At 38.4% G+C, this 26,449-nt stretch overlaps 1 protein-coding gene across 1 annotated transcript in view; it reads left to right on the forward strand.

The window, feature by feature from the left end:
- Positions 1 to 26,449, forward strand: part of adam12b (ADAM metallopeptidase domain 12b) — a 275,387-nt gene that overhangs the window by 157,084 nt on the left and 91,854 nt on the right. Inside the window, exons 7-11 of the mRNA XM_069899558.1 lie at positions 544 to 730; positions 5,015 to 5,080; positions 5,363 to 5,434; positions 12,058 to 12,227; positions 25,521 to 25,605. Coding sequence (XP_069755659.1) covers positions 544 to 730; positions 5,015 to 5,080; positions 5,363 to 5,434; positions 12,058 to 12,227; positions 25,521 to 25,605 — 580 coding nt within the window. The remainder of the gene's footprint in view (positions 1 to 543; positions 731 to 5,014; positions 5,081 to 5,362; positions 5,435 to 12,057; positions 12,228 to 25,520; positions 25,606 to 26,449) is intronic.

Consider the following 26,449-nt stretch of genomic DNA (forward strand, 5'->3'; position numbering starts at 1 on the left):
TGCAGCGGTTGCAAGGGAAAATTGGTTGGTTGGGTGTTGGGTTTTTCCTCCTTTGTCTTTTGTTAGTGAGGTGAGCTCTGCGGTCTTCTTCAAAGGAGGTTGCTGCCCACCGAACTGTGAGGCGCCAAGATGCACGGTTTGAGGCGATATCAGCCCACTGGCGGTGGTCAATGTGGCAGGCACCAAGAGATTTCTTTAGGCAGTCCTTGTACCTCTTCTTTGGTGCACCTCTGTCTCGGTGGCTAGTGGAGAGCTCGCCATAGAACACGATCTTGGGAAGAAAATGGTCCTCCATTCTGGAGACGTGACCTACCCAGCGCAGTTTGATCTTCAGCAGCGTGGATTCGATGCTGTCTAACTGTCAAATAAATGCATGAGAGTTCAAAATCAGAATGCAGAGATTTTGGGGGAGGAAATTGTAGATTATGGAGGAGGCCACAGAGATATGTGATGTGAAGCTATCAAAATATTTAATTTTAAGGGTGAAAATATGTTGGAAGATTAGAAGTTGTATCTTCTGACAAAGTGTGTTTTCTTTGACAGGGGATTTGTTTCATTTGAAAATAAAAGTTATATAATAGAACCGATTGAAGGTGCTACCAATAATACACACTTGATCTACCGAGCAGAAGATCTTCAGGGCGTTGTGGGGGCCTGTGGACATAATTACAGAACTTCAGAAACCACTATGGACAGCTTTGCTGAGTCCTTGCAGAGATCTTCCACAAGGGTAGGTTAATACATTTGCTTAGGGAAATGAAATATGACATACAATGTGTGGCCAAGTAGCAATGATGTTTTAAGAAACTTTGTGAAAAGAATTTCCCAATATAATTATTTTCCATGAATCAACTATCACCCAGTTAACAGATTGCTATCAGATCTAATCTATGTGACTGTTTATGCTGGCACTAAACCTTAACAATGGCTCATCTTCCAATGTAAGAGTTATAAAGAGGTTGGAGTTCAGTGTTTTCTTTTTCATATAACAACTGTTTTTTAATTCATTGGTATTTGGGAAGGTCTGGGGTTCAATGCTGTTTAGGTCAGTAGACGAAGACCATTTCTGAGACAAGGGGAACATTTTGTGCCTAGCAATGTTCTGCAATGTCATAAGTTCATTGTTCGGTAGAGTAAGGAAAATGTTAAAAGTGCAATACTGCAATTTCCCATTATTCATTTCTCCATGACATGATTCACATTTGGAGCATAAGGATAAAAATTACAAAAAAAGATAATCTGGCATTGCTTTATCTTAAATATTGCACAGCTGGCTCTTGATGGAAGCTTCAAATGACCTTGCAAATTAATTAGAAAAGAATTACAAATAGCTGTGTGCTCATGAAGGGCCTTCAGTGATATTCAGCGTGTTTCATATACATTGAATGTTAAAATAGTTACCAAATAATCCATAAACAATGGAAATGAAAAAGCTGGGCTTTTATAATTTGTTTATCTTCCAAATACTTTGTAGTTACATTTGAACTTTAATCATTATTGGTTTTTGTAGGCATAATTGTGTGTATCATATGTCCTCATCGCATGCAAGTTAAATGACCAGTTAATTTGTGGCAATGATATTGATGAAAAATGCTGAATCAAACCAAATTACCAATAGAATTTGCTGCTCCATTCAGACAGGGCCAATGCATCTTTAATATCTTTGTGAATAAGCAGATGGGTTTTCATTTTAACATCTCATGTGAAAAGTGGGACCTCAGCATTCGACTGATATCCCGACAAGGATTTCATATTCTAAGATCAGGACAAAACTTTAACCCACAAGCTTCTGACTGAGAAATATGAACACTACTCCATTTGTTAAACAAAGCTGCAGGGTATAGTTTTAAATCCTGCCTTTCACATGCATCACCTGGTTAAAACAATTTGAGACAAGTTTGCAAAATGATGCTGTGGTTGTTATTTGTAACAGCAATAATATGAAAAAATAATATCAATACACCTTTATGTTGCAGTTATAAAACCAAATATATATTTTAAATCATGTAAGGTTGGCAATCTCCTACTTGTGACTTTATGCAATCTTTGGTAGGATTGTGAAATCATGTTTGATTTACAACCAATTCAAGAAATCTGATCCACTGACTACATTGCAATTTAATTAGTCAGGCAGAGTCCAACTGTTTTGGATTTCAAAGATGAGAAGCATCTCTTAACCAAATCTAGATTTTAAAATTGGAACATATTTCTCAAGTAATGTCTTTAATGTGATAGTGTAATATTGTACACTTGTAGTAGCTGTGAAGTCCCAGAAACACACATCTGATTAGTCATAAATATACGTTCTAACTTAACCATTGAGAAATTGGCTTCGGAAGATTGTTGTTAATAAGGATCAATTGCAAAAAATGATTGTGTTCATTCTTATCAGCTGCCTTTTCCACATGGAGAAAATATAAAACAATCTACCACATATGCCATTGTATAGGATGATCCTCGAAACTTAAAATTTTCACCTTAAAATCAGGAGTTGTCCTATACAAAGAGGATAAAGTTCTTACCTTGACGATGAAGTCACAACATCGCCACCATCCTGGTTCCTATGTAATCTCGCGCGTGCCCTGTTAGTTATTTGCAAAATCTTTGCATGGTCCATCCACCTGGTTTGACTGCTGTCTGCTTTGTACAGGCTTTAAAAGGCCTGTTACAGGAGCTAAAAGTGGTTTATTTTAAAATATCAAAATAAAATCTGATAATTTGTTATTAAAAAATTGTGATTTGCTTTTAATAGCATCCACTGGTCAGTGGTAAGTGCCAGATTTTTATTTTTTGGCGGGTTTGCTCAAAACCATTTTAGGTGAAAATTCTGGGGTCATCCTATACAGAGCCGTCCTATACAACGGCGTTATGGCATTTGATTACATCCATGACAGAAGGATACAACAAAGCATAAGTCCAGCAAACAAGAAAAAGATCATGTGTGTTTAGTTTTCCACAAGACTCTTCTCAGCATCTTAATACAATAGTGTTCCTTCGTTCAGATCTTCCTCATTTCATGTGAACACTTGAACGATAGAATTTAGCTTGTGATTAAAGAAAACGGGAGCACTCTGGTTACTGGAGCCACACAATGGTGCAGAGCTTCCAATTTCCCAGCCAGCAACATTTGGCACCTTTGAATCATTCTTCTCTTCCTCTTGGGTGATCTCACTGGGTTGAAAATGCAAGATATTCCTTGAAGTGCTGTTTCCAGATGGTATTGACTACCTCTCTGTCCTGACTAACCACTACTCCATTCTTGACTGTCAGCAGTTTGGGTTATTGGGCTTTTAGGCCACCAATTAATTTGACATAGGCCCCTTTTCCACTGCCACCTTGTCCCAGGAATTAACGGGCAATCAATCGGTTAAGGGTCCAGTGGAAAAGGAAAACAATCAGCCCACCGGTGTCAAATCACGGCGAGGATTGACAGCCTCTACCCCTACTAATATCCCCGGCATCAATTGACGCCAGCGTGCCGATTAAACCAGTGGAAAAAGGACAACTTCCATCCATTTCATTCCATGATTATAATCTTCACAGTTCACTAATTGTATTGTTATCTGCAAATTCAGAAACTGTGCCCTGTACATCACAAATCAAGATTAATAGTATTAATAAAAAGTGATCCTAAACAGGCCCTTAAGAAACCCCAATCCGTAAAATCTGATAAATAAATTTTCATATTACTCTTTGCATTTTTCCTATTCCATTGTCACTCTTCCTGTCCATGCTTCTATGTAGAACATAAAACATTACACTCAGTACAGACCTTTTCAAACCTACTCTACAACAATCTTTTCTTTCTTTGCCTCACACCCATAACCTATTTTTCTTCCTACATCCCATTTAGTTCCACAGCCTTTAATTTTTGAAGACATCCAATAAAATTGCATTTTATGCCTCTCATGTTCCCTTTAAATCTTTCTCCTCCACCTTAAATCTAGGACCTCTAGTTTTAGATTTTCCTACCCTCAGAAAGATTATTAACTATATTTTTTGCAACATCTTCTCATCGAAAAATTCTGTCCCCAGTTACAATTCGAGAACTTTTATATCACCAAAGTTAGTGAACTGGTTTGTTGTGTTTTCCCAACTCCAATTCCTGAACAAAGATGATGTTGCCTCTTCAAGAATCAATTAAGTTAAACAGACAAATGGCAACTGGCAAAAGAAGCCCAAGCAAAATAAATATATAATAAACAAACAAATAAATAAATAGTTAAATGGATAAATAAACATTCAAATAAAACTTTCAATTGTAAAAGTAAATGTTCTCTGAAGTAACACGTAAACCTTTGGTGAAGATGGGAGCAAATATTCAGCCAGTGGAGTGTCTTGGCCATAGCAGCTGTTCGAACAAAGTTGGAATAAAGTTGTGTTGGAATAAAATGGTGTTGTCCAGGATGATGCCGCTCGCCGTTGGGGTGACTCTCTTAAAGTGTCTCCTTATCCCTGCTTAGTAAGAGTCTTTATTGGTAAGGTTTTATTTGTAAACTTGGAGGGGGGGGTGGTGGTTAATTATCTATAATGTTACTGTTCGTCTTTCAGGCAGCTCGAGGGAGGGTGCATTGACGGTCAAATGTTTTCAAAGAATGTGACTGAAAATAAAGTCAAATGCTTTAAGGTTTATATATTCATACAAATGAAGTTTATTCAGTGTAGGCACATTATAGTATTTTTGTCTTGTAAACTGTTTATTCGTAATGCAGGTGTACAGAATTAGCTAAGGCATTGGAAGAGTGAGTCTTAAGCAACCAGAGAACTTGCTTATCAGGCATCTACCAATTCCCATAGATGCCGGATACCAGGAATTTTACTGTGTAGTGATCTATTCAAATTAGTTTGCATGAAACAATAGTTTTTTCAAGATGTTGGGGCTTCAAACTCATCATGAGCCTCTTTTAGCTTTGTCATATTCTCTTTCCTGTCTAAAGTATATTAAAGGAAAGGATAAATGGGATATGAAATATTTTAGAAATTTGTGAATTATTCTTTATATCTTGTTTTGCAGCACAAGAGAGACATTTTGAAGACCACTAAATATGTGGAACTGATTATAGTGGCAGACAATCGAGAGGTAGGATACAGGATGCTCTGGATGTATTGTTCAATTAATTGTAGTTTCTATTTTCTTCTTGAGCATGGGACTAACTGGAAAAAAAACGCCACTGCTTTAACAATGTTATATAATGAGAATAGTTTATCAATTGATGAGAATGGAAATATTTTTATGAGTGAATTTTATGCACCAAACTATTCAGTCAATCATTTTTTTCTGATTTCAATATAAATAATAAGCTAGATATAATGAGATTTTTAAAACAATGTAAACTTAACTTTCATCTGTCTAAATCTCAAGTTTCAGAAACATGGAAAGGATTTAGAAAAGACAAAACAGAGATTGATAGAAATTGGCAACTTTGTGGATAAGGTAAGCATGCAGCAAAGTATTTTGAAAGCAATATTTTTTTTCCCCAAATAGATGATAAGCAGAGAAGGAAGTAAAATTTAAAAAATTGTCCTGAAATAATTGTAGCAATTTATAAATCCATTGACACTTGCTCCGACCCATTGCCTCAACTGACAAACTGCTATTGGGAAGACTCTTATTTCTTAAATCACCTCTGCAAGGTGAAGTTGAGAAGAGAACAAGGTGAGTTTTAGTACTATTTCTCAAATCTTGACTCAAAAATCTGCAACAGCTTTCTCTTCCCACCCTCCACCCCCCCCCCCCCATTAAAAAAACCTGTCTGCTTTAAGATCATTAGCTAATTTTAGAAATTTAGGTGTACAGCTCAGTAACAGGCCATTTCGGCCCACACACCCATGCTGCTCAATTATACCCAATTAACCTTCACCCCACAGTATGTTTTGAACAGTGGGAGGAAGCCAGGGCACTCGGAGGAAACCCATGCAGACACACGGAGAATGTACGAACTCATTACAGACAGCGCAGCACGAACCATGTCGCCATGTAGTGGGTTGATAAATTCTCCTCTCTTGCATTTTCAATTCAAAAATCAATTGAAACACTGGTGATCTAAATATTCTGATAGAATCTGCAGCAGACATTCCAGAGGCAGGTGCAACTTGAAGAAGAACACTGTCTTGCTTCATGCTTCTTCAGTCTTAAGTAAGGATGTATGCTGTTAATATTACTACGGCACTACTAATTCGTGTATTTGCTAAGTTTTGCAAATAGAAAGAATCTTATTTTTATGTTAGGGAGGAGAGAATGTAAAAATCACCAAATTGTCAAAAATCATAACCATTGTTCAAAGACATTCAATGGTACAGACACAAATTAGATGAATTAAAAATGGACCTGCTCTTTCCCATCCCCTCCTTTGTTTTTGTTTCCCCCTTTCCTAATAACCACACCCCGGCTCTCCAATCATTCACATCCTCTGTCCTCTTTAGTTCCACCACCCCGTCCCACCCCCATCTCCCGCACTGGATTCTTCCACTCTCTCCTCTCCTCTTTCCCACCCCCCCCCCCCCCCCCGCCTTTCCTTTTGGTTCCATCTGGTCTCTCTTTATATTATCATTCTCACCCTCTAATCACTCACTCCATCCTGTATGGCTGATCTTGCTCTATCTGACCCCTTTTTTTACTTGCCTCCTCTTCTTCCCTTTGTTCCCCTGCCTCTGTGCATTGTGTTTCACCTCTTCCTGGTTCTGCAGTACCGACTAGCCCCCTGCCTCACCCTGTCCTCTTTACACTTTCCTTAGTCTTGACAAAGAGTTTCTGCTCGAAGCATCGACCATTCTTTTTCTCCCCCTGATGCTGCACCTCCCCCTGGTAGATGAGTTCCTCCAGAAGATTGTGTTTGGCTTAAAGTCCCAGCATCTGCAGTCTCCTGCATATCTCCTAGCACTTCAAGGATGTCGTTCAGGGAGGATGTACAACTAATAACCTTTAAAGTGGCAGAATTAATTAAATTGAGACATTTTGTATTATGGTGTGGGTGGCTGTACAGTTCTGGAGTTCAATTTTCCAGCAGGCAGGTAGCTGTATGGTATAACTTCTCTGTTAGAATGCTTCGAGAGAACTGTGGTTCCGTCCGCTGAAGGAAAAATCCTTCACTGAATTCTTTAAAAGAGTAAGAGAGAACCATTTATGGTTTTTAACTGTAATGTCGGGAAAATTGCAGAAATATTTTACACAATTAAAGCCCATGTGGTTGTTCACACTGGGCGCCTTTTTAGACTGCAAATACCTGAGTGCAACAGTTCTGATGGTTGGATGTGCAGTAGAGTGGATGACCAAAAACAAATTTTTCTGGAACAATATACACTGCAGGCTTCCTCCAAAAAGTTGTGAGGTTCCTGCAGGATAAATCGCGGGGCAGGGATCGACTCAAAATTCCTCCACATTCCTTTTTAGATTGCCCATGTAGCGGCAAAAATCCTTGATTGTGCCATTACACGCCTGCAGTCTAAACACCATTAATGCTACTGCAGGGCACAAGGTTGGAGTGTAAGGAAACAGAGACAAGTGGCAGACAGTTAGATGACTCCAGGTCAGAAACCAAAGCAAGGGTTCAGAGTGGCAGAATGTGAAAATGAGGTCACACAGGAATCGGTGCTGGGTTTACTGTTGCTCTCAAGTCATATTAAATTTTACAACCAAATTGAATTTCTAAACTTTCAGACAGCACCAAATTGGTGCAGGAAGGAGGAGACCTGCAAAAATCTCAACCAGATTGTCATTGCAATTAGCAAATGAACTTCACCAGAAATAAGTGAGAGATATGGGCAAAATAACTGGGTGGCATGGTTAGTGTAGCGGTTAGCACAGCACAATTACAGCGCCAGAAACTTGGGGTTGAATCCTGTGCTGTTTTTCAGGAGTTTCTATATTCTCTCCATGTCTGCATGTGTTTCCTCTGGATATTCTGGTTTTCTCCCACTCTCCAAACATGTACAAGATGTAAAGTTAAAGGTTCCATTATTGTCATGTAATAGTACATTTAGAATGTAACATACATGAAATTCTTTAACTTTTGTCTACCGTAAAAGACAGAGTTGCCATTTTGTCCAGTGCCCCTCACAGAAATGAGGCCCCATTGAGGAACGAACTCGTGACCTCTCGGATTTGTAAGACCAATGTTTTAACCACTGGGTTATCGAAGCCACGTGTAGGTCAATTGGAGTAGTTGGGCAGCATGAGCTCATGGGCCAGAAGGGCCTGTTCCTGTGCTATATGTCTAAATTTAAAAAAAAACAATTTAAATTTAAAAAGAATTCCTATTACTTGAAGAATAAGAGACTAAATAGGGTAAAACAAATGAAGGGATTTTGACATATCTAATGTATGAATGTGAAAAACATTGAAGCATATTAATAAGGCCATAAAAATAAAACTAAGTCCAAGAGTGTATTTTGAGGAAGATTGAGAGTAATGTTAAACTTGTATTGAACCTTAATATTTTGTTCACCATATAATTAAATGGATAGGGTCATGAGGACAAAGGCAAATAGAGGGGTTTAAGCTAACAAGCAAACATGAAGAAGAGATATGCTAAATGGGTAACAGTAAAATCATGAAAGATTTATATTGTGTAGACACAAAGACTGTGATTCAGTTTAGTCCAGAAGTACACATTAGTACAGTGAGAAGCATACAGATGTTTAAAATGCCCAATTACAGAGTGTTGAGTTTCAATGAAAAGAAAGATCAATTGGCAGCCAGCAAGGGCACTGTGGTGGACTGCATTCAGTCATCTGATGATTGCAGGGAAGAAAGTGTCCTTAAATCTGTTGGTGCGTGCTTTTACGCTATTTCCTCTTGGAAGGGAGAACAAAAGTACATTGAGCCATCAATATAAATGACCATCATGTAACAAGTATTCAGATGAAACTTCTTTCATCTGAAAGAAGTGGAGTTCATTATCGTGAAAGGTGTTTGAAGCACGTGTGGAGAAGGAAAAAGGTTTTGCTGATCGAGTGAGATCAGAAGGAGGCTCGTGTGGCATTAAAGTTCTATTTCTGTACTAAATATTCCGAATATTTTACATGCTCTTCACCATGACGATTTCTCCCATCTGCACCAGAGCCTGACCCTTCTTTTCCTTGTCTCTGCCAGAAGCACAGCACTGTATGGTCCTATTGTTTCAGTTATTTTGCAATGTCAGGAACTATGAACGCTGGCTGCAGATGCTACATACCAAAACTATATTTCATTCTCTCCCAATAGCAAGAGGCCAATAGTGTGGTGACCTGCAAATGTCCATGCATGACTCTTGAGTTTCAAGCCAAATTAAATTTGGCATGGATTTCAGATGGGGTTGGGGTGAATGAGTTGCAATGATGTGTCAGTTTGAACCTCTCACCAGCCCAGTCTCTGTTATATATAATGCATCAAGACTATCCTCTGCATTAGACTCCCAACAGGAGAAGAATCTATGCTTATGTCCTATTACATTTTAAGATTTTTGTGTTCCACCAGATCAGCTTGGGAAGTTTTGGCATTTGTTCAGGTTTATAGTTCGAGTACATTCATGACATTACATACAAACCTGGGTTTCTTTTTCCTGTAGGCAAGGCAAAATTACCACTTACTGGTAGTGTAAAAAAAACTGTACTCAATGTACACATGTAAACTGATAAAGAAATGTAAGAAAACTGATTGTGCAATGCAGAGAGAAAGAAACAATAAAGTGTAAGAGTCCTTAAATAAGCCTTTGATTGATGGTGGAGGGGGAGCAGCTGTTCATGAACATGGTGGTGTTAGAATTGTGACACCTAGACCTCTTTCCTGATAGTAACCATGAGAACTGGGTGGTGTGGATTGTTGATGACTGCTGCTGCTCTCCGACTGCAGCATTCCCTGCGGATGTTCTCACTGGTGGGGAGGGTTTTTTCCTGTGATATCCTGGGCTTTGCTCTATCCCCAAACCAGACCATGATGCAGCCAATAAGCACACTTTCCACCACACATCTGTAGAAATTTGCCAGGGTTTGCCAGGGTTTCCGATGTCAAATATGTTAAAGTGGAGTTTTTTTTTTAAATTCAACTACAAAAATGAGCATTTCTGCCTCCGAATGACAACTTAAATTTCAATATCTTTCCAGCATTAATTATGCCTGCTGGTTCCTGGAAGCACATTTCAGAGGGAAACGTAACAGAACCATTTGTTAGTATTGTTTGTGATTATCTAATGACTACCACTTATTTTATTTGGAAAAAAAATAAAGTCCAGCTGTTGTGAAATGTTGACCTTCATTGCTTGTGGGTTAAATTTAATCCCTCAAGCAATAAAGGCCAATGGATGGGGACTGATGAGACTGCTCCTGGAGTACTGTGTGCAGTTCTGGTTTCCTTACTTAAGAAAAGATATACTGGCTTTGGAGGTGGTGCAGAGGCGCTTCACCAGGTTGATTCTGGAGATGAGGGGGTTGCGTTGCGGAGAGATTGAGGGACAAAAATCATTGGAGTTCAGAATGAGAGGTAGAAACAACATTATGAAAGGGGTAGAAAAGTAGAAGTTAGAAAGTTTTTTTTTCCCCCTCTGTTAGATGAGTCTGGAACAAGGGGACATATCCTCAAGATTCGAGGGAGTCAATTTAGAATGGAGATGAAGAGAAACTGCTTTTCCCAGAGAGTGGTTAATGTATGGACTTCTCTGCCCAGGAAACCAGTGAAGGCTACCTCATTGAATATATTTAAAATTCTGATTGACAGATTTTATTTGCAAAGTAGGAGAATTAATATTATGGGGGAAAGGCAAGTAGGTGGAACTAAGACTAGTCAAATTTATTGTTATCTGATTGCATAAGTACAACCCAATGAAACAACGTTCTCCCGTCCTCCGTGCAAGACATGAAGACACACAACCAGACATGACACATACAGACAGGCAATGTATAATGCAGACTAGTATATGTTTTGTAAATATGAGTGTCCTGGATGGTTGGTTTGAGCAGTTCTTTGAGCCAGATCCAGATCAGCCGTGATTTTATTAACTGATGGAGCAGATTTGATGGACCAAATGGCTGACTCCTTTCCTATTTCTTACTTTCTTATGTAATATTTACTGATAGTCTTCCATTATATCTACCTAAGCAGGCAGTCTAGAAATTATTGTTTTAACTAGAGAGTGCTCACGGGAGATTCATACATCAGTAGTTTTGATAGGTTATTTTACTCTTCATCACAATAATTTATCACTATGATTAATGAAAGAGAACAGTGTTGTAATGTTTAAAAGACAAATAATTTTTTTTGCATCTTGTGATGAACTATGGGCTTTTTGTGTCCTTTGGGAGTTCAGAATTTAAATTACTCTTAACAAATATTAATCATGAACTAATCATATCTGGTTCAATAAAAACCCTGTTGTTCAGAATTGAAGAAACCGGCAAAAAAAATCAAGGAAAATCAATGTTCAAATCTTAAAATAAACATAAATTTAAAAAAATGTAAATAAAAATTTATAATTGTAAAGGTAAATGTTGTCTGAAGTAACACAAAAACATTTGGTAGAAGATATTCAGCCGACAAAGTTCCTTGTTCCTTGTTCATAAAATTCGAATAAAGTTTTGTTTGAATAAAATGGTGTCACCCAGGATGAAGAGCTGGTTGATGCCGCTCGCCATTGGGGTGACTATTTTAAAGTGTCTCCTTTTCCCTACTTAGTAAGAGTCTTTATCTATATTAGTATATTATTTAAGTATAATTGTAAGGCTTTATCTGTAAACTTGAGGGAAAGAGGGATTAATTATGTATAATTATATTGTTCATCTTTCAGGCAGCTCTGTGGAGAGGGAGGATGTAGCAATGGTTAAATATTTTCAAAGAATGTGAGTGAAAATAAACTAAAATTCTTTAAGTTTATATATTCATACAAGTGAAGTTTTCTCGATGTAAGTACAGTCTAGTATTTTTGTCTTTTAAACTGTTTATTCCTAGCGCAGGTGAATTAGTTAGACATTGTAAGAGTGAGTGTCAAGCAAACCAGAAAATTTGCTTGTCTGGTATCTACCCATCCCTGGATACTGGGGGTTTGCTGCACCTTCTTTTCCTGTGTTTACAATATTATTTTATTGCAGTTTTATAGATCCTTGAACATTCGTGTTGCCCTGGTTGGTGTGGAAGTTTGGACTGATATGGATAAATGCTCAATAACTGGTGACCCATTTACTACACTCAATGAGTTTCTTGACTGGAGGAAGGTGAAATTACTGACCCGTAAACCACATGACAATGCCCAGCTGGTGAGGTAGGTACTGGTAGGGAGAATTAATTTTTCAATGCCTTGTGTTATTAAGATTGCAGCTTTTCTGAATTCTTGGTACATTGCACAGATATATTGTTTTATCAAATACTGCAAAAGCCCTGTATCTGGAATTCAAGCAACTAGCAACTTCAAACAGCCAGCAAAAATATTTTGGAAAATAAATGGGTAGAAAAATAAGGAAGTTTAAAATTGGCGCATCTCGGCATTAGTTCTCCATTCATACAACACTCAGTCTCAAGTAACCAGAAAACTCATGTATCCGATAGCTACCAATCCCCATAGGTGCCAGATACCAGGGGTTTTACTGAATATTCACAGTGCTGTTTCAATTCTTCCTTCTGCTTTGATCTTGCAATTTTGATATTTTTAAAATTAAACTAGGAAAATGAGAAAGACCCTAGGATCAAGAATAAGGAACTCAACTGTTCAAACCTATTTCAGTACTCAATTAAATTTTTGGGTGATCTTTATTTTAACACCTACCCCCCTCCAGGTTTCCGAAGATTGATTGCTCCTGGTTAATAAAAATTGGTCAAACACAATTTTGATGTCCACTCCAATGTATTGCAAGTGTTCGAATTGTCCTGGGCAATTTTATGTAATCTACATTTATATCTCCATTTATATTTGATCTAACCTACATTTATATCTCTACAATAGAAGCAATGTGAATTAACTAGAATAAAAGTGGTTTGTATGGTAAGGAATGGCCTAGCAATATCAACACTGCATTTTATATTAAAAAAAAATTAAAGTTCATTGAATTTTTGAATTAAAGATGGGTAAAGAAAAGCAAATCAAATCCACAGATAATGGAAGGAAATTTATCTTATTGCTGTAAAATGACATGGGAAATAATTTGCAAGGTTCTAATGCATGGTTTGAGTACACATTTGCAAGCCATGTAAGTTGAGGTTAATGCATGTTTATTATGGAGGTGCAGGAAAAAAAGTGAAAATGAAGTCTAAAGTTACAATCACAATCTGCCAGACTCAGCAAAAGTACAGGCAATAATTTAAGAATTTGAGAGATAGAGCACAGTAACAGGCCAATGAGGCCACAACACCCAAATACACCATATGACCAATTAATCCCGTACATCTTTGGAATGTGGGAGGATACTGGAGCACCCGGAGGAGACCCATACAGAAATGGGGAGAACTTATAACAAATTCAAATCCAGGTCGGTGGCGCTGCAATAGGGTTATGCTAACCACTACACTAACCGTGCCCCCAAGTTTCTAAATCTGTTTATAACATTAACTGCTTTCCTCGTCATCATTGCTCCCCTCTCCCCAACTTTAAAAAATTTTATTTATAAATTTAAAACCACAAAATAATAATACTAATCAAGCACAAATACTTGTGACAAATATAAAAGAAAAGAAGGAATTTTAAAAAAAAACCCTATCCACCGCCCCCCCCACTCTATCACATCACTAAAAGAAAAGAAAAAAAAGGACAAGAGACCCTCAACAGAGGTGCTTATTACTTTAAAGTTTCTTTTAATATACTGAGACCTTAAGGAGAAAGGGAATGTCAGAGCTTCATTTAAATATTCTCACCCACACTTCGTAAATGTGGGCATATCTTCCAAAATATATGGTATTTATGTCTTAAATTATAAGTAGTTTTCTCAAGTGGTATACAACTCCGAACTTCCAAGTGCCATCTTTCTATATCCAAATCTTTATCAGACTTCCAAGTTATGGGGATATATTTTCTTGCTATCTTTAATGCAATTTAAACAAACTTCTTTTGATACATATTCAATTTCAGTTTAGATTTAACATCTTTAATATCACTCAATAAAAATTACATTGGATCCTGTGGAAATTCAATCCCCATTATTCGTTCCAATGGGTCACCTATTTCTAACCAAATACATTTAATTCTCGGACATTGCCAAGTAGAATGGAAAAATGCACCAATTTTCTGTCCAAATCTAAAACATAAATCTGAAAAGGTCTGGTTCATTTTTTTAAAAAACTTGTATGGTCATATAACTTATGACTAAGATTATATTGAACCACATTTAACCACATTATTGTACTGTTACAAGCCCAAAGGACCCCAAAACCCAGCAGCAATAGACATTCACAGAGACAAAAGTTATTTTTAATCAACTTCAAGCTACCACAGAGTTCCATTCCTTCCTTTATTTCAAGAGAAACATCAGACAGATAGCACTTCCAGCCATCTACTGCTCTGGAACTTGCTTTCATCAGTTTCAAACAGTTTTCTCTGGATTGCACTTTTCAGTTACTTGTCAGTGTCCCACACACTGACTGACTGACTGAGCTGTTAACTCAACTCTCTCTCTCTCTCTCTTCCAAATGAAATTCTAAAGAGAGCATGTGACTCGTGTCTTGTAAAACCCCCACCTTCTCCAACAAAACAACAGGAGTTCTTTCTTCTGCTCCCATCTGTTGTTAGATGAACAAAATCCAGGAGTGACCTTTCTATGAGCACTTTGCAGAAAGGGTACTGATGGACAAGCATGACTCCAGCAAGACAATGGTCAAGCATTTTATGGTCAAGCAGTTCAATTAACACCTACTTGTGAAAGGTGCTTACATTCTCCAGAGATCCTGCAATGTGAATTCTTCAGTCTTATTCTTCAAATAAGATCTGTTTAAAATGTGTGAATGTATGTGACCTACTCTAAATCTTATAAATTCTCCCCAAATATTAATATTGTTACAATACTTTTCATATTCTCTCTTCAAAACTCAATCAAATCACATTCATCTATTTGTTTATTCAAATCTACTTCCCATCTTTGTCTAGATTTATAAACCCCTACTTTTTGAGCTTTCTTTTGTAATAACCTATACATCATTGAAATAAATTTCTTTACATCTCCATTACACAACAAAGATTCTAATTCTGTCTCTGCTGGAAATAATGGCTCTTGACCAAAATTTTCACATAAAAATTCCATAATCTGACAATATCTAAGTCTAGTATTCTCAGGTACAGGTACCTTGAACCTCTTCACTCTATTAAAAGTAATACATTTCCCTCCTTCAAAAACATCTTCAATCTTCTTAATTCCCTGGCATTGCCAAATCTTTAAAAATTTTATTTCCCATGGAAAACAGAATCAATCTATTCTGAAATAATGATGTTTTTCTAGACATTAAACATCCTCCCCCAATCTCTTTATCAACCCTATTCCAAAGCTCAATTAAATGCTTCAATATATGAATTCCTCTATTCACTGTTAACATTTTTGAATTCCATTTATAAATAAAACCTTGTGGGTTTGGTTCCCCTATTTTACTAAGTTCTACATACACCCAAGCTGGAATTTTATTTAAATCATATATTACATGAACAAAATGCATCTGAGCTGCTTTATAATAATTCATAAAATTATGGAGCTGCAAACTTGTAAATCATAAATCTGTGTTAATTTATCCAAAGAAACCCTTGCCATTTTTCCTTTCCATAAACATTTCCTATCACAAGCATTTTATTCTTTAAATCTTTTTGAGGAATTGCTTTAGGAATTGATTGAAAAAGATATTGTATTCTAGGAAAAACATTCATCTTAACACAATTTACTCTACCTATTAAAGTATTCCATCTTTCCAAATCTTATTTTTTTAATAATGGCGAATAGTTTCAATAATTTTTAAAATCCGATTCCACTCAAATACCTAAATATTTTATTCCCGCCCTCTCCCCCAACATTACCACTCATCTTCATTGTCTTCTCCATTCCCTTGGCTGTGAACCTAAAGTCAGTTCTCATGTGGTGCATTGTCCATTCTGTTAAAAGGGAGAGCAGTCTCAGTGCTGCGGCATAACTCCAAAAATGTTTCACTGGGGGAAGATCTTAGAGCAGGGTTTTTCACACCAAGTGCCATGGAATGAACTGCCAGAGGAGGTTGAATTGCAGAGGAAGTGATGGAGGCAAATACTAGAGAGACATTTGAGCAGGTTCTTGGAAAGGATCCACGTGCTTAATGCGTCAAAATGGGATGAGCGTAAATAGACATTATGGGCTAGTTGATGAAGGGCTATACAAATTTATGACTCCATGGTAAAACCTTACAAGCAAATAGAGTTTAAAGGGTTAATTATGAAGAACAAATTGGTCACATGGGTGTATTTGGGTGGTGCAGTCTCATGGACCGGAAGGGCCTGTAACTGTTCTATAACTCTAGATTAAAAAGTTGCTCCTCCTAATTCACAAGTGGCCACTTCCAATCACGTTAAAGAAAAGGTAAAGGAAAATCTGAGTTTAATCCGAACACGGAGCTTGACTAATTCTTGACAAGTATTTGAATAAAAAGTTGTGTCTTTCTGCATGTGTTAAGTCACAGCGAGGTGGGCATTAGCAAAGAATGGCAAATTAGAATGAACAGAACCTCAAAATTATCATTTCAGTTAGAAGTGAAAAATAAATGACTCTTAATTGGAATGTCTACTTGTGTATGAAGCATTTACCATTCATCAGAAAATTCTACTGTTAGCAATGGAAGCTTTCTTAAATGACTGATTGTGCATTCAAAACAGAAAATGCACCATCAATCATTTGCAAGTTATTTCTACTATTAGAGCAGTAGAGAAGCATCATAAAGCTTTTGTCTGCCAATACATCTAATGTTCACTTCCAAACTAATAAGTTAAAAGGCAGTCCATTTTCTTGCTGGCTTTCTCTACTCTCTTATGCCTTTGAGTCTTTGCTGGATACATCTGAGTATTTTGTCAGGTAATAGCCATTAGTCATCTTTCACCTTTTTTGAGACTGCCTGGATAATGTTACAGATGAGCATTTCTCCTTTTAGACCTAGGTGCTGAGGCATGCTCTGATGTCAAACTTAAAAGGTGTAAGAAATAAAACCTGATGTTTATGACTAAGTTATTGAACTTCATTGCCTGCATTTTGATTATCTTAAAATTACAATTTATTGTTCAGCATTTTCTTGATTTGTAGTGATTCTTTATCCATTTGTTCAAACAGCATGGAAACTGGCCCACAGACCCAGCTTGTCCATTCCGAGCAACATGCCCTCCTGCTTTCATCCCACTTCCCACATTAGGCCCATGCCCCTCCAAGCCCCTCCCATCCATTCAATTCTCAAGTGCCTCTTAAAGAAAGCTAAGATACCCTGCTCCACCACTTTGGCTGACAGCTTGTTCCATATGCCCAGCACCCGCTGAGTGAAGAACTGTCCCCTCATGTTCTTTCTAAATCCCATCCATCTCACCTTCTTGTCTTAAATTCTTCTACTCAAGGAAACAGATCGTCACCATTCACATTGCAACTATCTTCCTTGAAAATTGCTTGGAAAGACTTGAGCACTCTTGTTTTATGTCTGTACTAAAGACATAAAAGTCTGTACTAAAGTTGCGTTGAGTTTTTCACAATTTATTAAAACCTTATATCTTAGTAACTACATTACTCTACTTTCTTATATGAGTAAAACTATGATAAAACAATTAAAATGATACTTAAACGATTATAATAATGGTCAATAAAATTATTTGGACCGTCTCCATTATGTCTCACAGAACAAAAGAAAATTCAGAACTGATTGTTTATCTTAAACACACAAAAAGCTAGCCACAACCTTGAACCTGCCTGTTACTGGGAGACACTCAAAGAATATGAACAATATCTGCTGATTTCTTGTAGAATATGTTTGCAATTCATTTAAACCCTTACAAAACCGGCCTCTAATTATTAATTTGTGGCGTAATGTCACTAATAATAATAATTACCATTACAAAGAAAAAATCAAACATAGTTATATATCATTTAAATATTCAAAAGCAAGTAAAAGTTTACCCTGGTCCTATCCAGTGCTTGAACACAATTCTTAATTTCCAAGGTATTCACTTTCCTGAGAGCACAAGATAGGGTTTTTTCTCTTTCTCTTTTTCCAAAGCTTTTGTTCCAATTTATTACCTCTTGCGCAGCTTGTTCATCCAACATTGGTTGGTCAAGTGTGACACCTTATGCCCTTGATTCCAATGGACGAGTCTCTTTAACCTTCACAACAACAGGCTTGTTTATCATTTTCTTTCTCTTCTGCAGTTGGTTATAGAAAAGGTTATAGACATTGGTTCTTCAAACTCATCAGTAGCCACTCTGGATTCTGTTGCCTTTTCCTGTCATTCCAGATCCAATTCAGTCTCATTTTCTGAAAATTTATCTTGAAACCTTTTATTAGATTCTCTCTCTGCATTTCTTCAAATAGAAAAGTAATTTTCCTGTTATCTTCTGAGAAGTTGGTAACTGGATGGAGTAAAAAAGGTTATTTGATGCATCGGTACCTCTAATTTCAGTCTTGCTGTAGCATACTCGAGATGTTTGAATTTTTTCATCTTGATTTTTAGATTGCTGAAAGGTGGTATTCTGCATCATTATTAACTGGGTCTTCAAGGTACATTTTTGACTGTTTTCCATAGTCTGTTGATGCATCTGGGGTACAAAAGCTACTTTCAGATTTGTTCCCAGATATTTGTTTCATTCCTGTCCCAGATTTCGCATCAGCAGTATTTGCAGCATCTTCTAAAAATTAATTTTCAGTGTTTTTCTATGAAAACAATTTCTTTACTGGTTTAGATGCTCTTGATTTATTTTTGTCAGCAAGATTTTCTAAGAACTGTTTGTATTCTTCTGAAGGTTTTTGGTCGTTATCGAGGCGGTTAGGAAAGTCTGTCTTGAACAGTTGTTTCAAAGGTTCGTTGAGTTTCACAAAATATTGGCACTTGTTGCTGACCGTTTCTAAGCAACATCATTCTTTCATTCTAATGGTCCATTGATTGTCCGTTCAAATACAGTTTTGATAGCATAAGGTCCATCTCTCACACTTGGTATTACCTGTATTTCTATTGGTTCCAGAGTTTTTGGTGCATCTAAACCAATTAGCATCTCTATCTCAGTCCCATCTTCCTCAGATATGACTATTGATCCAGATCATTTTGATGTGAGATGCTTCCTTTATGCACGGGCATAATCTTCTGTGTGTATATGCCTTGTTGTGTATTCCAAAAACCTCTAAACCCTGAAACATGTTAGTTTCAACAACCTTTTCTTGTCCCATGACTTTCTTCCTTCAAGATTAAGCTTATTTACAAGTTTCATTGTGCAAAATGACACAGTGTTACCTGGGTCAAGAAATGCATGTGTACGTACCATGGCATTACCATTCTTGGCCTTGACTTGTACAGGCACTATTGAGAGTTTGCAATTACCTGCACTGGCCCCAGTAAGACCACTTGGCAATACTGAGGCTTTAGCCCTGTTTTCACCTGCCTCTTTGCTTGCCGTTTGTTCCTTTTCCGTATTCTTCTTTTCTTGGAAGATATGCAGCATTTTGGGATGTTTTTAACTAAATATGTCGCAGCTGAGTCACTTTTTGCTGATCTTCTTTGGCTTGGCTTCGCGGACGAAGATTTATGGAGGGGGTAAAAAGTCCACGTCAGCTGCAGGCTCGTTTGTGGCTGACCAGTCCGATGCGGGACAGGCAGACACGATTGCAGCGGCTGCAAGGGAAAATTGGTTGGTTGGGGTTGGGTGTTGGGTTTTTCCTCCTTTGCCTTTTGTCAGTGAGGTGGGCTCTGCGGTCTTCTTCAAAGGAGGCTGCTGCCCGCCAAACTGTGAGGCGCCAAGATGCACGGTTTGAGGCGTTATCAGCCCACTGGCGGTGGTCAATGTGGCAGGCACCAAGAGATTTCTTTAGGCAGTCCTTGTACCTTTTCTTTGGTGCACCTCTGTCACGGTGGCCAGTGGAGAGCTCGCCATATAATACGATCTTGGGAAGGCGATGGTCCTCCATTCTGGAGACGTGACCCATCCAGCGCAGCTGGATCTTCAGCAGCGTGGACTCGATGCTGTCGACCTCTGCCATCTCGAGTACCTCGACATTAGGGGTGTGAGCGCTCCAATGGATGTTGAGGATGGAGCGGAGACAACGCTCGTGGAAGCGTTCTAGGAGCCGTAGGTGGTGCCGGTAGAGGACCCATGATTCGGAGCCGAACAGGAGTGTGGGTATGACAACGGCTCTGTATACGCTTATCTTTGTGAGGTTTTTCAGTTGGTTGTTTTTCCAGACTCTTTTGTGTAGTCTTCCAAAGGCGCTATTTGCCTTGGCGAGTCTGTTGTCTATCTCATTGTCGATCCTTGCATCTGATGAAATGGTGCAGCCGAGATAGGTAAACTGGTTGACCGTTTTGAGTTTTGTGTGCCCGATGGAGATGTGGGGGGGCTGGTAGTCATGGTGGGGAGCTGGCTGATGGAGGACCTCAGTTTTCTTCAGGCTGACTTCCAGGCCAAACATTTTGGCAGTTTCCGCAAAGCAGGACGTCAAGCGCTGAAGAGCTGGCTCTGAATGGGCAACTAAAGCGGCATCATCTGCAAAGAGTAGTTCACGGACAAGTTTCTCTTGTGTCTTGGTGTGAGCTTGCAGGCGCCTCAGATTGAAAAGACTGCCATCCGTGCGGTACCGGATGTAAACAGCGTCTTCATTGTTGGGGTCTTTCATGGCTTGGTTCAGCATCATGCTGAAGAAGATTGAAAAGAGGGTTGGTGCGAGAACACAGCCTTGCTTCACGCCATTGTTAATGGAGAAGGGTTCAGAGAGCTCATTGCTGTATCTGACCCGACCTTGTTGGTTTTCGTGCAGTTGGATAATCATGTTGAGGAACTTTGGGGGACATCCGATGCGCTCTAGTATTTGCCAAAGCCCTTTCCTGCTCACGGTGTCGAAGGCTTTGGTGAGGTCAACAAAGGTGATGTCGAGTCCTTTGTTTTGTTCTCTGCACTTTTCTTGGAGCTGTCTGAGGGCAAAGACCATGTCCTTTACAAAGACAGCCAAAATATACTCCATTTTCCCTCAATAAATCAATTTTCTCACTGACTTTTTCATCTGTGCACATATTTCCAAATCATACTTATCATTACAGAACAAACATTTCTTCTCAAAGGGCAAGATTTCATTGCCCTTATCTGCAAAGGCACTTCCCTTTATCTTCAGTTGAGGCTGTGACTTGGACTTCTCAACTTCTTTACTTACTGCTTGAGTACTTTTGATATTTACGTACACTGGATTTGTGACAATGTCCACTTGCCCTTCAATGAACTCCATCAAATCCTTAAATGTAGCTGTCACATAGTTTCTTTTCTGGTATTCAATAATCGACCTCCATAAGTCTCTCCCAGAAGGGTAATTTATTTCCCTTATTATTCGGTATGTCAAGCTCTCAATAGATGGTTAATCTCTGTCTTGACATTGCAACATCCTCTTAGAAAGAGGGCGCAAGCTTGTAAATTCTCTGTGTCATCCAGTCTTATACTTGTTGCCAAAATGCTTCTCCAGTAATGACTTAGCCTGTTTGAATCCTGCATTAGAGGCCATGTGTTGGCAACTCTTTACAAGATCTGTGGTGGTCCTATCGTGAACTGCTGCAAATAATATAAACAATCCTCCAAGTTTTGGCACCGAATTTCAATACTGCTTTCAAAGCTTTTCATAAAGGATTGGAATTCAAGGGGGTTCACTGTCAAAAATTGATAACTCTCTCCTGAGCAGAAAAGAGAGTCTGCCACTGCATTAACGATCCAGCTATCTTGTCGTGCCTGAGCGTATGTTACTTTGTTCACTCGGATTTCTGATAATTGCCAGGAGCGCTCGCCTCAGTATGACCCTTCATAAGATTGCATTTGGCTCACATCCCTGTCCAATGGGTTCATTATTGGGGTTCATGTCTTGGCTCCTTGCCTTGACCCCATTAATTCAGGATTTGTACATCTTGCAACCGCGGCATTGGCTCAGCCTTGAGGCTTAACGTGCCTAGTTCATGACCAAGCATGTCTTGTAGTTGGAGCAGTGGCTCAGCCTAGGTATTCATTATTTTACTTTTTCTGTTGTCCTTCTTCAAAGCGTGATACTTTTGACAATTTACTTTGAGCATCAGATACCACTGAGCCTCCTAGTGCCTTCGACCTGACCTGTTCAACAGCAATTTCTGTTTCCAGCTCCAGTAGCTCCTGTTGCCACCTCAACTGCTCCTCCTGCTGTCGAAAGACATATCTCTTCTGCTCCTTTTGCTGTTCAAAGGCATATCTCTCTTGAAACAATTGCTCTTTAACTGTCTCTTCCGTTCTAACTTGAATTTAATGTGAAGAATTTTTTTTTTTGCTTCAAGAACTGCCACATCAGTTGGAATCTTTACCCATGTAGATGCAAGACCTGTAACACTGGAGTCTGAATTAGAACTCCTCTTACTTCTCCTGCTTTCAGCATTTGGCACACTATCATTAGATCCTATTAGGTCCTGTGCATCAGATGTTGCCTTAATATCTGACCCTGTCTCCATTTTGGGTTGCCCATCCTCCACACCACCATCTGGTCCCACAGCGGTTGATCTTAATTTCTATTAATGTTTTTTGCTGTAATTCTATGGGATCTGTATCCCCAGCAGCTGTGACCTTCTTCTCTATAGCCTTACTCAGTCTTGCTTGAAGAGTCGCTTTGTTTCCACTTGTCTCAAATCGCCAACTTTACAATTCTTCTCTAAGTTTCTTAACCTTCAACTTGTTGACACACAGTTCCTTAGGTGTAGCAACTGCTGCGGCAGCTGCCATCTTGTCCATTCAGTCATTCATCACACTCAGACATCAAACATGCACAACAATGACTCCAAAACAAAAACAGTCCTCATAGGACAACCGGCATTTTCAGCAAACTGTGTTCTAATTTGCAACAAACACACAGAAGGAACCTTCAATAAGGATTACTGCCTATTCAGTGGTTTAGATGTTGCTGATGTTTGTGTCTCCTTCTTCAATATGCTCTAAACAGACCCCAGTGTCCCATCCGAATTCTAAATCCAATTTCCAACTTTCTGTGTCTTCAATTCCATCTTCTATTGACTAATGAGTCAATAGTCCATTTTATTGTCTTAACGAATCAATAATCTGAATTTTTATTGACTGCATATTGTGATTATCTTCTTTTATAATCGCTTGGAAAGACTGGAATGCCATTGCTTATGACTCGTTCAAGAAAAAGTCTGTACTAAAGTTGCGTTGAGTTTTTCACAATTTATTAAACCTTGTATCTTAGTAACTCCATTACTCTCCTTTCTTATATGATTAAAATTATGATTAAACAATTAAAACAATATTTAAATGATGATTATAATGGTCAATAAGATGATTTAGACCATCTCCATTCTTTCAGAACAAAAGAAAATTCAAAATTGATTGTTTACCTTAAATACACAAAAAGCTAGCCATGACCTTGAACCTGGCTGTTACTAGGAGACACTCAAAGAATGTCAACAATATCTGCTGGCTTCTCAGAATATGTTTGCAAGTTATTTTAACCCTTACAATTCACGATAGATATGTTCAATGGAAGGAAATTAGGGGAAGTATCTTTACCCGGAGAATGGAAAGCTGGCACAAAGTGTAATTAAGGTGAATTGCACATTGATATGTTCAAGAAGCTGCTTAGCAGCTTCTGTGGTTTTTCTAACCACTTTCTCAACCTACTCTATCGCTTTCAATAAGCTATGCAAACATACCCACAACTCTGATTTTGTTTTTCTTTCAGCATTGTGTCTGCATGGGTTTCCTTGAGGTGCTCCGGTTTCCTCCCATGTTCCAAAGATGTATGGGATTAGTAGTTTTATTGATCATGTAGGTGTGTTTGGGTGGCACGGGCTCATGAGCCGGAAGGGCTTGTTACCATGCTGTATCTTTGAATTAAACTCAATTTCCCTGATTCTGGCAACAGCTTTGTAAACCTTTTCTGTACCCTTTCCAGCTGTATAATATCCTTCCTATATATAGCTAGGTGACCAAAACAGCACACAATATTCTAAATATGGCCTCAACAACCTCTTGAATAACTTCAACATGACATCCCAACAGTATTTAATGCCCTGACTGATGAAGCTTCCCAAATCCATTCTTCACTATTCTGTCCATTTACGTTGCAATCTCTGACGATTTGCAAACCTGAGCCCTTGGGGTCCTCTGCTTCATTATGCCCTTTCGAGCATTACTGCTAACAGAGCAAGTCCTGCCATGGTTTGATGTACCCAACTGCAGCATGTCGAATTTCTCTGAGTTGAACTGCATCTGCCATTCCTTGGTCCAGTTCTCCATCTGACCTATATTCCGTTGTAAATCCAGGTAACCATCTTCACTCTCCACCAGAGCACGCTGCCATCAGCAAACCTACCTTACCACAAACATCCTTATTCAAATCATTTAAGTATATTACAAAAAGCAAGAGTTCTATTACAGAACTTTGAGTCACTCCACTGGTCATGGTTTTCTAGTGTGAAAAACTGCCTTCTACAACCCTCCCTGACTCTTATCACCAAGCCATTTTTTTTATCCGATTGGCTAGTTGGCCTTCTATCCCATGCGCCCTAAATTTCCATACCAACCGCTCATGTGCGACCTTGTCAAATGGTTTCCAAAAATCTTTATAAATAACATCAACTGCCTTACTCTCATCTACCCTCTTTGTCACCTCTTCAAAAAATTCTCTCAAGGTGTTGAGTTCTAATTTTCCATGCACTGTTGTATTGATGGGATTCTCAATACTTTATGCTTTATACCAGCTAAACATGGCATTTACACCTCAGATCATAGCATAGTACATGTGTATAGAAGTAGTGAAAGTGAATTGTATTAACGAACTCATTTTTCACTCTTGAAAGTTAATATCTTTAATTGGAAGTGAGGGATTTTGCTGTTTTAACCAGTAAATTTCAAATGCCACACATTTAATTTACTTTATACATACAGCATGGTAACAGCCCCTTCTACCCTACAAGTCTGTGCCACCCAAATATCCCATTTGACCTACAACCCCAGTACATTTTGAATGGTGGAAGAAACCAGATCTCCCAGAGGAAACCCACGCAGACATCACCAGATCATACTCGGGTCGCTGGCGCTGTAATGGCATTGCACTAACTGACCGCTGTGCTAACTGTGCAACCCTTTCTTCAACATATCTCCTCCAGGATAAAGACAAAAGATTGAAAACATTAATAATTGCATAAACCAGAAACAAAATTACTTTTGAGTTTTGATTGACTAATAACTGAGATGTAAAATAAAGATTAGAGTGAGCTAATTTTTCAAAGTGGATTTCCAACCAGGTTCCAAATTTGATTCCTAATCTTGGCTGAAATATAAATTAAGAACATGTGTAATTTTCAGGAAAGAAAGTGCATGACATTGTTCAACTTCTCAGAATATAATGAAGTGTGTTTCTTATCTATTTGCAGTGGAGTATATTTCCAGGGAACCACCATTGGAATGGCCCCTATTATGAGTATGTGCACAGCAGAGCAGTCCGGAGGGATCGTCATGGTGAGTAGTGATCAGGAGAGCAGCGAATGGTGTGAATTGGAATCTTCCTGTTATCAATGGTTCAGTCGTCTTAGTAGGTTAAAATGGAGTTGAAGAGACAGCAGGCATCTTTTCTTGATCTTTAGTTCAAATGTGGTCTAATTGATCCTAGAAAGCCTGCAATCGCTGCTGATGGTCCAAAACAATGGATTTGGAAGGTCAGCATAAAATAACTTCGAATGATAAACAATCAGGCCTCCATTTGTATTTCTATTCCAAGCAGATGCATTGGGCGGGAAATGGAAATGTTGCTGGAGGTGGAGAGAAATTATAAAAAAATTCTGCAGTTTAGATTATTTGTCTGGCTTGAAGAGTGAGTTCTGCAATTGATCTTGAAAAGATTAAATATGATGCTGGAAGCCGAACAATTATAGAGGTTACTGGAATGATCTCAGCTTTCTCCTTTATTTCCTCCTGGAATTCCTGATTTAACAACAAGATAACTCTGTTGGGTTGATGTGTGCAGACCACAGCTCTTTGTGGGGGTCTACAGTGTCTAATATTCAAAATTAGGTTGTGAAAACAACTACAGTAAAACCCCTGTTATTTATAAATGGGAAGGGATTGACCAGGTGGAAAAGAATGGATTCAAGGAAGGAAGAAATAAGTTTGGTGGGTCAAGAAAAGGCTGAAATAATAGGTGTGTCAGGAATGTCCTTCTGAGGATGAGTTTTTAGCAGAAACATCACCTCTGTTTCTCTTTTCATAGCTGCTGCCTGATCTGCCGGCTGTTTCCACCATTTAATACCTTTTCCATCCACTCTTGTCAAAATTATGCATCGTTCTCTCTGTACATTCCAGGAAT

The sequence above is a fragment of the Narcine bancroftii genome, chromosome 10 (assembly GCF_036971445.1).
Source record: "Narcine bancroftii isolate sNarBan1 chromosome 10, sNarBan1.hap1, whole genome shotgun sequence".
In the NCBI taxonomy this organism is placed as follows: Eukaryota; Metazoa; Chordata; class Chondrichthyes; order Torpediniformes; family Narcinidae; genus Narcine; species Narcine bancroftii.